At 45.0% G+C, this 14,582-nt stretch overlaps 1 protein-coding gene across 1 annotated transcript in view; it reads left to right on the top strand.

Annotated features, from left to right (window-relative positions):
- The window catches only part of ASB18 (ankyrin repeat and SOCS box containing 18), a 63,731-nt gene that overhangs the window by 21,209 nt on the left and 27,940 nt on the right, over positions 1-14,582 (top strand). The window contains exons 2-3 of the mRNA XM_032637788.1: positions 1,305-1,427; positions 5,132-5,399. Of these exons, the coding sequence (XP_032493679.1) occupies positions 1,305-1,427; positions 5,132-5,399 (391 nt within the window). The remainder of the gene's footprint in view (positions 1-1,304; positions 1,428-5,131; positions 5,400-14,582) is intronic.

A 14,582-nucleotide genomic window follows, 5' to 3' on the forward strand; every position in this document is an offset into this window, starting at 1 on the left:
TTTCCCTTTTGGTAACCATAAGTTTATTTTCTATGTGTGTGAGTCTATTTCTGTTTTGTAAATAAGTTCATCTTTATCATTTTTTTAGATTCTACGTATAAGTGATATCATATTTGTCTTTCTCTGACTTACTTCATTTAGTATGATAATCTCTAGATCCATCTATGTTGCTGCAAATGGCATTATTTCCTTCTTTTTTATGGCTGAGTGATATTCCATGATAGATAGATAGATAGATAAATATGTAGATAGTTAGAGAGATATACAGATAGATAGATGATAGATAGATCACATCTTCTTTATCCATTCATCTGTCGATGGACGTTTAGGTTGTTTCCACGTCTTAGTGCTGCTATGAACATAGGGGTGCATGTATCTTTTCGAATTAGAGTTTTCATCTTTTCTGGATATATGCCCAGGAGTGGGATTGCTGGATCATATGGCAACTCTATTTTTAGACTTTATTAATTTTTAGACAATAAAATAAAGCCCTGAACTACAGTGTAGCAAGTAGCTAGTAAGTTACTAGTAAAGAACTGTTACCATCCATTAAAAAAAAAATTGTGGCATCTCTCATCTTCAGCAAGGGATGCGCATTTTGGGATCAGTTCTCAACAACTGGAAGAATCTCACAGGCCACCTGGGGCCCCAGATGTTGCCTTTGGGAATCACTGGTGTGTCCTACTATGGAGCCTCCCACCCGGGGACACTTGAGCACAGCCCGGTCATTTGCAGTGTCCAGCTGGGTCTCCCTCACACAGCCTCGGGGCTGACACAGCCCTCAGAATACACATCCATTCACCACTGGCCACAGCAGCTAAGGAAGTGGACGGGATGAAAGCAAGAAGACACACTACAGAGCAGGAAAGAGAAGCCCTGCCTATTTCACGCTGTGTCTGCCCTTGTCGTGCGGAGAGCTGTTTGGAAGATATACAGATGTGCCTGTCTCTAGAGTTTACATCTATACAATCACAAGGGTGGCTGAGCTCTTTGGCATATTAGTGGTCACGTGATGCTGGCCATATCAAGTAACCATTATCACATCAGAGCCCACAGGAGTTAAAAATACACCACCACCCGAGCCCCAACTGGATGACAATTGAGTAATAACAATAGAAATAGCTCACACTCCATAAGACCATCTTTCCCCTTCCTGGAGAACTTTTCTGAGGTCATCGGCATTGCAATGAAGAGACAGCCAGAGCCAGTTACAGGGAAACTTCAGATCTTTCAGAAGATGGGAATAGAGCCTCAAGCAAGAGCTGGGTGGCCGGTGCTCGAGTACCATGCTGCCTTGGTCACAGGAGACCTGGACCGTCTTAAGCTCCTCATGGACCAGTTCTTCCAGGACGCCAACGTGGTGTTTGAGATCAAGAAGGATGAGATGGAGTGGCAGGTGAAATCCCCGGCCACATTTGGACCGTCAGGTACCTTTCCTCCTTTAAAGCCCGGTTATTTATTTTTTTAAGGAGCTACTAACACACCTCTGAACATATAGCTCCAGTGTGTAGACTGCTCACACGGGTGCTGCATTTAACATACTCGAGCAAAAGACATCTAGAAGCCAAACTTTGCGTGCATGATTTTTAAGAAGTAGTTTTTGTTTTGTTTTGTTTTTTGCGATACGCGGGCCTCTCACTGCTGTGGCCTCTCCCGTTGCGGAGCACAGGCTCCGGACGCGCAGGCTCAATGGCCGTGGCTCACGGGCCCAGCCGCTCCGCGGCATGTGGGATCTTCCCGGACCGGGGCACAAACCCGCGTCCCCTGCATCGGCAGGCGGACTCTCAACCACTGTGCCACCAGGGAAGCCCTAAGATGTAGCTTTTAGGTGAGAGATGAGAGAGATCAAATTGGAAAGGCCAAGCTGTTGGTGAGAAGGGCCCTTCCCACGCTGGAGGTGCCTCTTGTCTTTAAAAAGAGCTTTGGTTTGAATGCTGATCTGCCAGAGCCTGGATCCAGCAGCCAGGGAGGCAGAGATAAAGTACAGCCTCTCCTTTGAGTGCGCCCGGAGCGGGTCCCTGGTGAGCAGCCGTGGGCTAGTTTCCTCTGTGAATCCGTGAGCACCACGGCTCCAGCGGGGAAGCTGGGACACAGCCAGCGTCGTGGAGGGACAGCTCTCGGGAGATGCTCCTCCTGGAACCCAGGGGAGCCTGGGAAGGGGAAGGAGGGGGAGAAACCAGAGGTCCTTAAGTTGTATATGTCTGCATTCTTGCCGCCTGGACACTGTCGCTACGTGCCGGGCAGGCAAACATACCCCCAGGTAGAGAGAAGTCCCCTCACCCCATCTGGGACGAACAGACCTTCTGACCATCATGACCATCAGGCTGCAGTGTGACCCCCTTGGCTGGCACTCTGCCTTGGGCACCCTTCCTCCCGTGCATCCCGATGCCACATGTTTACCGAGAGGGTTCATGTGTTGGAACCTGTGAGGATTTCAGACTCTGTGGTCAGTGGGCCAATGGCCAGTGCCCCGTGGCCCTGACTCGTGATCTCTGGCAGGCCAAGAATGAGGAAGGGCAGTTGCCAAAGCACTGATCCAGTCTGTGTACACCTCACACAGGGAGAAGGGAATAAACCCAAACCCTGCCAAAGGGCTGAGCAGCTCAGAGCCACCAGCGAGGCGGCAGAAGGCACACGCAGGTCTAGTCTGGGCCAAAACCCCTCCCAGCCAAAGGCATCCCAGAGCCTTTTTGGGTCTCCTCTCCCTCACCTGTCCCAGATGGGCCACACATCTTCCTCCAGAGGGCTGTGTGACCATTCAACCAAGAATGCCAACTGCTTGAATGTTCGCTTAATGTTTTTTTTAATCGCATGCCTCGCAGCCCTGGACACACACACACTCAAATGTTGCATTGATAGATATTAATGTCAGTTCATGGTCTGAATCAAAGCCTCCTTCCTGTTTTCCCCCTCAATCTTTCCACCCCTAAGTTTGCTGTTTTTCTATGGCACATCTGTACGACAGGAGATTAGAGCATTGTGGCAGTGAAGGGACCTGAGATATTACCGAGCAAAAGGGCAGCCCTGGGAGTTAGTGCTGGCCTGAGGCCTCAGTGCAGGCTGGGAAGAGAGGATGGACACTTCTGGACTCTGTGCTCTTTCAGCTCAGCCACCTGAATTCTCCCAGCTGGTCCAGTAGCAGAAATGACCAAACCCTGGCTGAGAACAGTGGCCCCGACACTGCCCTCGCTCATACGAGGATTTCCTGGAGGCCAATTCAGCCCCTCCTGAAGGGAGCCATGGGGAAGGGGATACACAGGTTCGTAGTGGCTGGCTCCTGGGTACCACATCCACGATGGAATGCTGGTCCCATCAAGCTCGCAGTGCCAGGAAAGCATTAGCATGGAGGAGTGGATGTTTAGAGGGAGGTATCACATGGGGAGAAGCCTGCTTCTGTGCTCTTCCTGGTGGCAGAAACTGGACCAAGGGTGCGATTTACAGGAAGCTGATTGATGATTCAGGTTTACTGAATGAGAGAGCTGCCTTTGAACGGGATTCTCTGGAAGGCCTGATAGAAGCTCATCACCATCTCCAGGGACCTGGAGAAGGGGGCTGGCCCTAAGCTATGGCTGAGCTAAATGCCCAGCCAAGGCCCCTTCCCATCAGTCCAGGGGAAGACTTGGGAATCTTGGGTGGGTGAACAGAGCTGCTGATGGTGGGAATTTAGCATGCCCTAGAAAATGGAGTACCCCCTTCCTTGACCCGCAGTAAGTAAACTTCCTATCTCAGGAAAATGAGTAGAATCAACAACCAGGAGCTGCCCCTACAAGAATGTAGGTCACTGTTACAGTCATATCCATCATGCCCCTCAAATCAGACCCAGTCTTCACTGGGCAGGGCAGCTCAAACCCATGCAGGCCCACGTCCGCAGGGCCTCCAGCCACCATCACCCACCACCAGGACGACAGGCCCCCTCTTCCCCCACCGAGCGTGCACAGCCTCCAGGCTGGGCCTTGGGGACGCGGGGCGGGCTGGAACCGTGCGCTGCACGGAGGTACGTAATTACGAGTGGTCTTTCAAACTGCTCAGCATGGGTCCCGGGAAGGAGGTGGCCTGTGAAAAGGGTCTCCTCCACAGCTCATTACAGCCACAGTATCGATTCTTCCATCATTATCAGAAGGCATCCCTGCCATGTGAAGTCCTGTCCCTTGAAGTGTATTCACCAGGGACAGCTCTCCCCCATTTCCAGGAGTGCCCATAGCTGCTAACAACCTTCCACAGGCCTTTTGAAAGCCCAAAGTTTTCAGAGAAGTGAAATGTATAGTTCCTGCTCCATTCATCCCTCAAGAAAGAGCAACCCTACACACACACACACACACACACACACACACACACACACACACACACACAAAACCCTAAAGAGCGCAAAGGAACAAACCAGAATTGTGCTCAATGCAGACCACCACATCAAAGGGTGCTTCTGAAACCCGGCCACTTCCAAGACAACTAAACTTTCCGAGTCCTTTTCTCGAGCAACCTTGGTGATGGGGGTCAGTTTGTTTTGTCTGTTGTCTTCTCCTCTTAATGATAAAGGGGTAAATTCGGGGCTCGAAAAGAGAGGGCTTGGATTCCAGAAAAATCCACAGCTCACTTTCCTCCCTCAAGCTGCCCCTAATTCAGAGTCTGGAAAATGTGAATTCCTCACGTAAATTCTCCCACTGTCCACCCTGCTTGTTCAGCTTTTAACTCCTCAGATCTTACCCAAGTTACCCTCATATTTCGCAAAACCCTCGTGCTTCTCAATAACCGCCCACCCCAATCTCTCTCCTTTGTATTTCTTCTCTCCCTGCTTCTCCATCTCTGTCTTTCCAGTGTGTCTCTGCCCTGTGTGCTGTTACTCTCTTTCTCCCCTCTTCCTACACTTCTTCCCCTTGCTACCTCTCTGCCCCTCTCTGTCAGGGCCCTTTCACCTCTACCCCCAGGCCTCCCTCCATCCCTCATCCCTGATCCAGTTGCACCTCACTGGGTCTCTCTGTCCCGAACCCTGAGCATCTTTGTGTATCTCCCTACGTGCCCACCTGGTACCTACTTCTAAGAGATGGTTTCACCCTATTTCAGTCTTAATGGACACCGCTCCCCACCAGGGTCCCCCGACTCACCTGACCTCTCCCCACCTCCCCTCCACCCCCAGGCCTCTGGACCCTGGAGTACAAGCGCGAGCTCACCACGCCCCTGTGCATCGCCGCGGCCCGGGGCCACACGGCCTGCGTGCGCCACCTGCTCAGCCGCGGCGCGGACCCCGACGCCAGCCCCGGCGGCCGCGGCGCCCTGCACGAGGCCTGCCAGGGGGGCCACACGGCCTGCGCCCAACTGCTGCTGCAGCATCGCGCCGACCCCGACCTGCTCAGCGCCGACGGCCTGGCGCCCCTGCACCTCTGCCGCACGGCCGCCTCGCTGGGGTAAGGAGCCGGGGGGCCCCGGCCACCCACCCGACCCTCGACCCCCGACCCCTGACCCTGCCCCCGGACGCCCTCAGCGCCCCGACCCCACTCAGACCCCGGACCGGGCCCGCGTCACCGCTCCAGGCCCCGCCCCCAAGTCCACCCCCGCAGGCCCCGCCCCCAGACCCTCGGCCTCGGCCCCGCCCGCCGCCTGACCCCGCCCGGACCGGGACCCAGACCCGGGAGGTCTCGGCCGCGTCCGTCAGAGCCTCTTGGAGGCCACCGGGCCCCCCGCCCGGGCCTCGGCCCCAGCCCGGGCCCCGCGCCGGCTTAATTAGCGCTTGATTGCGAGCGCGGGGGGGGGCAGGCGCCACACGGAGGTAATGAGCCGGTGATCACCGGCCCGCAGACGCCGGCGCTGGAGAATGCTAAAAGGCCACTGGCGGGGTTGGAGGCTGAAAAATTAGGGGTTTTAATGGTAATTTTATGCAGAATAATTGTCACAGTGTGACATAAATGGTTAGCTCCTCGGGCGGGGCTTCGGCGGCCCACAAGCCAGCCGAGCTGCGCCCGCATTTTCGGGGCCCACCCCCTCCCAGGTGCCGGGGTTCTGGAAGTTCTGATGGTGCCGGGTCCAGCCTCGCGGCTGTCCTTGCGGAGGGTCTGTCCCCTCGGGGTCCAGTAGGTCCTGGGAGAGACGGCGGGGGCCCACCGCGTCAGCGCATAGGATTTCTGTTCCGGGGGCCCAGCTTGCGTTGTGTCATCTTGACATTTCTTTTAGTCCCTGTTCTTGGGATTAAAATTTCTTGGCCTCTGTCTCTGTGATGACGATTAGATAAAATCACCATGTCAAGCGCAGGCAGGCAGGACTACTGGGCTCTCAGGGACCAAGGCGGAGGGGCACCGCCTACCAATGTCACGTGGAGCAGGGACTCAGAAAGGCACGTGGACCACCAGGAGTCTTGAAGGAAAGTGACTGAAAACAATATATTTTTCAAAAGCAGCTTTACTGCGTTGTAATTGCATATAGTAAACTGCGCATGCTTAAAGTATACAATCTGATAAATTTGGACACAGGCATGCACTCATGAAACCATCCCTATAATCAAGAGAGTGAACACAGCCATCACCAGCAAGAGGTTCCCTTGCCCCATTGTAATCTCTCCCTCCCGCTCCTCCAATTTCCCACTGATCTGCTTTTGGTCACTATAGTTTAGTCTGAATTTACTAGAATTTTATGTGAATGGAATGTAGTCTCTTTTGTCTGGCTTCTTTCATGCAGCAATATTACTTTAAGATTTGCTTTGAAGCATATATTATATTTTTATTTTCATTTTATATTGGAGTATAGTCGAGTAACTGTGTTGTGTTACTTTCAGGGGTGCAGCAGAGTGATTCAGTTCAACATATACATGTATCTATTCTTTCTTCAAATTCTTTTCCCATTTAGGTTATTACAGAATATTGAGCAGAGTTCCCTGTGCTATGCAGTAGGTCCTTGTTGGTTATCTATTTTAAGTAGAACAGTGTGTACATGTCAATCCCAATACTTTGAGAGCTGTCATACTGTTGTGTGTATCCATCATTCACTCCTCTTCATTGCTGAGTGATATTCCAGGGTAGAGAATAACACAACGTATCTATCCACTCATATGTTGAAAGACACTTGACTGTTTCAGGCTTGGGGCTGTTACAAACAAAGTCGCTATGAACATTTGTGTACCAGCCTTTTTCTGGGTATATGCTTTCGTTTCTCCTGGATAAATACCTAGGCAGAGCTGTGTCACATGATATGACTAAAAGATAATCTTTTAGGAAATGACCTTCCAAATTGGATCTACCATTTACATTCCCACCAGCAATACATGAATGTTCTAGATGCTTCCCATCCTCTCCAATACTTGGTATGGTCACTCTTTAGCTGTAGACATTCTTTAGGTACTTAGGAATATTCCATTGTAGTTTTGATTTGCATCCCCCTGATGACAAGTGATGTTGGGCATCTTCTCATGCACTTATTTGCCATCCATTTATCTTCTTAGGTGAAGTGCCTGTTCAAATCTTGTGCCCTTTTAAAATATTGGGTTGTTCGTTTTCTTCTTAAATTTTGAGATTTCTTTATATATTCTGGATACAAGTCCCTTGTCAGGCATGCGATTTATAAATATTATCTCCCAGTTTCTGGGTTATATTTTCTTTCCTTAAAAGTGTTTTTGGAGAACAGAAGTTCTTGCTTTTGGTGGCATCCAGCTGATCATTTTTTTTCTTTTAGGGATTGTGTTGGGTTATTTTATCTTTAAAAAAAAAAAATCTTTGCCCAACCATGGCCACAAACATTTCCTCCTATGTTTTCCTCTAAAATTTTAAAAATAATTTTATATGTTACATTTAAGTCTGTGGCCCATTTTGAGTTAATATCTGAATATGGTGTGAGGTATGGATTGAAGCTTTTTTTTTCTCTGCATGTGGATATCCATTTGTCAAAAAGCCTTTCCTTTCTCCATGGATTTGCCTTTGCACTTCTGTTGAAAATCAACTGACTACATATGTATGGGTTTATTTCTGGCTCTCCTGTCAAGTACACACACAGGACAAGGCCTGACCGATTCAACTGGTAAAGATCCACGGAGCCACTCGTAGATTCGGACTTTTAATGCTTACATAAACAGTGAAAAGAGTAATAGCCAGAGGTACCAATTCTGCACGGTCCTTGTCCCACACACCACAAAGGACAACACCCAAACGAAAGGGGCCAGACAATGGCAATGTGAGTTGCAGGATACCCTGATACAGAACACCTGAATCTAGACTTCAGGTGAGCGGTTTTACAGTCTGCAGCTCTACTCTGAGGGGGGCAAGGCAGGAAGTCCCAAGCCTCATCAGAACCCAGGAGGTGATGAGAAACGTCTCAGGACGGCCTCCCAGGGGCCGTAGGGAGGTGAGTGGTTAGCAACTCCTTACAAGACTTTCATTCTGGAGGATCACAAGGCGCTCTGCCAAGACTTAGGTCAGCAGTGGTTCAAACTTTTGTTTGCATGGCCTGTGTGGATACATGCAAGTCGCTGGGGCTCCATGGCAGAGCTGTGGTTCTGTGTCTCTACTCCATTACGTTGCTCTATTGGTCTTTATTGACACCAGTACCACATTGTATTGAATATTGTAACTCTGTAAGAAATCTTCAAGTCAGGTAGTATAAGTTCTCCAGCATCATTCTTCATTTTCGAAGTTGATTTGGCTGTTCTAGCCTCTTCGCATTTCCACATAAATTTTAAAATCAGTTTGTCAATTTCTACAAAAAATGCTGCTGGCTTTTGACCGAGGTTAATGTGAATCTATAGATCAGTTTGGGGAGACTTGACTTAAAAATATTGTATCTTTCAACCCATGAACCTGGTAAATCTCTCCAATAATTTAGATCTTTAGTTTCTTTCAGCTTTGTTTTATAGTTTTTAGTGTGCAGGGCTTGCACATATTTTGTCAGATATATCCCTAAGTATTTCATATTTTTGATGCTTTTGAAAGTGATATTTTTTTTTAACAATTTTTTTTTTTTTTTTGCGGTACGCGGGCCTCTCACTGTTGTGGCCTCTCCCGTTGCGGAGCACAGGCTCCGGACGCGCAGGCCCAGCGGCCACGGCTCACGGGCCCAGCCGCTCCGCGGCATGTGGGATCTTCCCAGACCGGGGCACGAACTCGCGTCCCCTGCATCGGCAGGCAGACTCTCAACCACTGCGCCACCAGGGAAGCCCTGAGAGTGATATTTTTATTCAAATCTCTGTTGTGGTAGCTACTATATAAATTGATAAGAAGTTATTTTTGTATGTTAATTTGAAACCTGCAACCTTGCTAAGCTTACTAACTGTTCTAGTAGCCTATCATAGATTCCATAAGATTTCTATGTGGACAATCATGACATCTGCAAATAAAAAGAGTTTTACTTCTTTTCCAATCTGGATGCCTTGTAGTACTTTTTCTTGCTTTATTGTACTAGATAAAACCCCCAGTGCAATGTTGAATAGAAGTAACGAGAGCAGACAACTTTCCTTATTTGTAATCTTAGAGGGATTAAATCTTTCACCATTAAGTATGATATTAGATGTAGATGACATTTTTCGGATTGAAAGAGTGCCTTTCTATCCCTACTCTGCTGAGTTTCTACTATGAATGGATATTGAATTTTCTAAATGCTTCTTCTGCATATATTGAGTTGATCATATGGTGTATTTTTTAGTCTGTTAATATAATTATTTACACTGATTGATTTTCAAATGTTAAACCAGCCTTGCATTCTTCAGACAACAGTTTATAAATTGCTAGGTTTGATTTGCTGAAGTTTCTTCAATCTGCATCTATGTTCATGAAAGGTATTGATCTGTAGTTTTTTCTTGTAATTTTTTTTTTTTTTTTTTTTTTTTTTTTTTTTGCGGTACGTGGGCCTCTCACTGTTGTGGCCTCTCCCGTTGCGGAGCAACAGGCTCCGGACGCGCAGGCTCAGTGGCCATGGCTCACGGGCCCAGCCGCTCCGCGGCATGTGGGATCCTCCCACACCGGGGCACGAACCCGTGTCCCCTGCATCGGCAGGCGGACTCTCAACCACTGCGCCACCAGGGAAGCCCTCTTGTAATTTTTTTGTCTGGTTTTGATATCTGAGTAATGCTGGCCTCAAAAATGAGTTGAGAAGTGTCCCCTTCTTGTCTATTTTCTGGAAGAGCTTGTGCAAAATTGTTATTATTTCTTCCTTAAATGTTTGGTAGAATTCATCCGTGAAGCTATATTGGCCTGGAGTTTTCTTTATGAGAAGGTTTTTGGCTATGAATTCAATTTCTTTAATGGCTATAGTGCTATTCAGGATATTTCTCTCTTTTTGAGTGAGCTTTCATAGCTTGTATCTTTCAAGACATTTATCTCTTTCATTTAAGTTGTTAAATTTATTGTCATAAAGTTGTCCCCTATTATCCATTTAATGGCTGCAGAATCTGTAGAATCATCACTCTCATTCATGATACTGGAATTTGTGACTTTTATTCTTTTTTCCCTGTTCAGTCTTGTTTTGGGTTTTACTGATTTTCTTTCTTGTTTTACTGTTTTATTTTTCATTGATTCTTGATAGGATCTTTATTGTCCTCCTTTCTTTACTTACACTGAGTTTTATTTGTTCTTGTTCTTCTATTTCTTAAGATGGAAGCTGATGTCTTTGATGATTTTTATTTTCTAATATAGGCTTTCAGTGTTATACATGTACCCTCTATGTACTACTTTAGCTGAATCCCGCAAGTTTTAATATGTTAAAATTTCACTTTCAATCAGTTCTAAATATTTTCTAATTTCCCTTTAAATTTTGTCCTTTTGATTTTTTTTTCTTTGAAACATAGTTTGTATAAAAACGTGTTATTTAGTTTCCAAATATTTGGGTATTTTCCAGATATCTTTCTATTATTTATTTCTAATTTAATTCCATTATAGTGAGAGAACTTACTTTGTATCACTTTACTCCTTTGAAATTTATTGAGTCTAGTTTTATGATCCAAAATATATTCTATCTTGGTAAAATTTCCATGTGCACCAGAAAAGAATGCACATTCTGCAGTTGTTGGGTGGTGTGTTGTATAAATGTCAATTAAGTCAAGTTGCTTAATAATGTTGTGTAAAACTCCTATACCCTTACTGATTTTCTGCCTACTTGTTTTACAGGTTATTGAAAGAGGAGTGTTGAAATCCTTGACCATAATCATGGATTTGTCTATTTCTCTTTGCAGTTCTATCAGTTTTGTTTCAAATATTTTGAAGCTCTATTATTAGTTACATAGATGTTTAGCATTATTATTGCCTCTTGAAGAACTGACATCATTATTAAAAGATATTCTTTATCTCTGGTAATATTCTTTGCTCTAAACTCTCCCTTGTCTAATATTAAAATATCCAGTCTGACATTAATATAGATTTCCTTTGATTAGTGTTAGCATAGTATACCCTTTTCCATCTGCATTAGTTATCTGTTGCCGTGTAACAAATTACCACAAACTTAGAGACTTACTACAACACCCATTTATTGTCTCATGGTTTCTGTGGGTAGAGTTTGGGTGTGGCTTCACTGGGTCCTCTACTGCAGAGTCTCTCATATGACTGCCATCAAGGTGTCAACAAGGGCGAGGGTCTCACCTGAAGGGTCAACTGGGGAAGAATCTGCTATAAAATTCATATAGTTATAGGCAGAATTCAGTTCTTTGGGATTGTTGGACTGAAGGTCTCAGTTCCTTGCTGACTATTGACTGAAGGCCATGCTCAGTTTGTGTCTTTATTTTTAAAGTGGATTTCTTGTAGGCAGGTTATAATTGAGTCTTTTTTAATCCAATCTGGTAGTATTTGCCTTTTAGTTGGGTGTTTAGATCATTTACATTTAATGGGATTTTGATATGATTATGTTCAAATCCTGTTATTTCTTTCTATTCATCTCATCCATTCTTTGTTCCCTTTTCTTCTTTTTCTACTTTCTTCTATACTGAGTATTTTTCATGATTCCACTTTATCTCCCTTTTTGACTTATTATATATAACTTTTGGCTCTGTTATTTTAGTAGTTGCTTTAGGGTTTATAGTATACATCTTTACCACAGTCTGCCCTCAAGTTGTATTATACTACTTCATGTATAATATAAAAACCAGGGCTTCCCTGGTGGCGCAATGGTTGAGAGTCCACCTGCCAATGCAGGGACACAGATCCGTGCTCCGGTCTGGGAAGATCCCATGTGCCGCGGAGCAGCCAGGCCCGTGAGCCATGGCCGACGGGCCTGTGCCTCCGGAGCCTGTGCTCCACAATGGGAGAGGCCACAACAGTGAGAGGCCACAAAAAACAAAAAAAAAAACACCATATGACACTACACTTCCATTTCTCTCCTCCTGACCTTTGCACTATCGGTATCATAGATTTTACTTCTGTACATAAGTCCCACAATGCATTGTTATTATTTTTGTTCAAAGTCAATTATCTTTTAAATATATTGAAATAATAAGAAAAAAAGTTTTTATGTTTACCCATGTAGTTCCTATTTCCAGTTCCCTTCATTCCTTTGTATAGACTGAAGATTCCATCTGGGATCATCTTCCTTCTGCTTGGAGGACTTTCTTTAATATTTCTTATAGTGAAGGTCTGCTGGTGATGAGTCCTTTTGGAGTTTGTATGCTTGAAAAAGTCTTTATTTCATCTGAGTGTTTGAAAGGTACTTTTGTTGGGTAGAGAATTCTAGGTTGACAGGTTCTTTTTTTCTTTCAGTGTTTTACACTCATGGCTCCACTGTCACCTAACTTGAATTTTTATTAATTTCTTTTTTTTATAAATTTATTTATTTTTATTTTTGGCTGTGTTGGGTCTTCGTTTCTGTGCAAGGGCTTTCTCCAGTTGCAGCGAGCGGGGGCCACTCTTCATCGTGGTGCGTGGGCCTCTCACTGTCACGGCCTCTCCCGTTGCGGAGCACAGGCTCCAGACACGCAGGCTCAGTAGCTGTGGCTCACGGGCTTAGTTGCTCCATGGCATGTGGGACCTTCCCAGACCAGGGCTCGAACCCGTGTCCCCTGCATTGGCAGGCAGATTCTTAAGCACTGCGCCACCAGGGAAGCCCTAACTTGAAATTTTAATCTTTAAATCTTCTATCTATCTGATCTTTGTTCTTTTGTATATAGTGTCCTTTTTTTCTGGCTTTAATGTCTTCTCCGTTTCACTGGTTTTAAGCAATTTGATCATGATGTGCTTTGATATAGTTTTCTTCATGTTTCCTGTCCTTGAGATTTACTGATTTCTTGGATCTGTGGGTTTATACTTTTCGTCAAATTTGAAAAATTATTGGCAATTATCCCTTCACATATTTTCTATATGATCCCCTCCTCTGCCTCAGGGACTCCAATTGCATATATGTTACACCACTTGAAGTTGTTCCACAGTTCGCTAATGCTCTGGTTGGTTTTTTTTTGCATTTTTTTCTTATGTAATTGATTTACATTTTGTTCTGAAATCCCTAATCTGCCGTTAATCCCATCCAGTGTATTTTTCATCTCAGACGTTATAATTTTCAACTTTAGAAGCCCAATCTTAGGTCTTTTAAAAATATCTTTCATGTCTTTACTTAACATGTTCAATCTTTCCTCTAGCTTCTCAGATATATGGAATACAGTTCTAATAATTATTTTAATGTTTCTATCAATTCTATCATCTGGGTACGAATAACATTTTCTTTATTTTAACGTTGTTCATTTTGTAAATTTCAGATTCACATAAGGCATAGTTGTGAGAGATAAGATATGTAGATATAAGAGTCAAAGTAGAAATGCTTATGAATATATTTCTCAATGATTTTTTTAAAGCTGTAAGTAGATAGCTATTCTGCATGGATACTAAATAAAGATTAACTTCTACCTCACTTTAACTTACAATTTCTATCCTTGAGTCATTTGGTAGATGATTTGCTGGTGTACAAAGTTGCCATCTGGTGACAAAATTATAGAAACCCCATCTATTTTTGAAAAGTACAGCTCTAAGTTCATCCAATAATGATTCCTTCCCTACAAGCATTCAGTCGCAAGTTGTTGAATTCTACAAGGTGCTGGGGCTGCGCTGTGTTATACACAGTCTATTCCTACAAGATGCTTTTTGTTTCAAAGGAGAGGAAGGTAATTTACAGCAGTGTGCTAGCCACTGAGCCAAGAATATGTGGAATCCACTATGTGCACGGAAGTTGAGAGTGTGGGCTGGTAAATTTCTACTGGAAATTTTCTAGGAGAGAAAGAGGCACCAGCTCTATTAAAGGACATAAGCCAATCAAATCAAAACAAATGTCTTTCTATATACTAAGAAAACGGGCAAAATTATTAGGCAGTTTTCCATTGATTGCACTCAGTTTTCATCATATTTTTATACCCTACAATTTTATATGTTACAAGTACATAGTTTGCTACATCTGAGGTCTGGGTTGAATCCCAATTCCAACACTTACTAGCTGTGCAAGCTTGGGTAAGTTATTTCATTTTTCTGTGTCTCACTGTAATATTTGAGCCTACTATGTAGGGTGGTTATTATGAGAATTAAATTAGCTAATGTAGGAAAAATGTTTAGAAGAGCACCTTGCATATAGTTAAGAATTACGTAGGTGCTGACTGCAATTCCTGAGGCCTCTTGTATAATCATTGTGTCTATCTTACGAGAATTGAAAAA

Source organism: Phocoena sinus, chromosome 7 (genome assembly GCF_008692025.1).
Source record: "Phocoena sinus isolate mPhoSin1 chromosome 7, mPhoSin1.pri, whole genome shotgun sequence".
NCBI classification, from domain to species: domain Eukaryota; kingdom Metazoa; phylum Chordata; class Mammalia; order Artiodactyla; family Phocoenidae; genus Phocoena; species Phocoena sinus.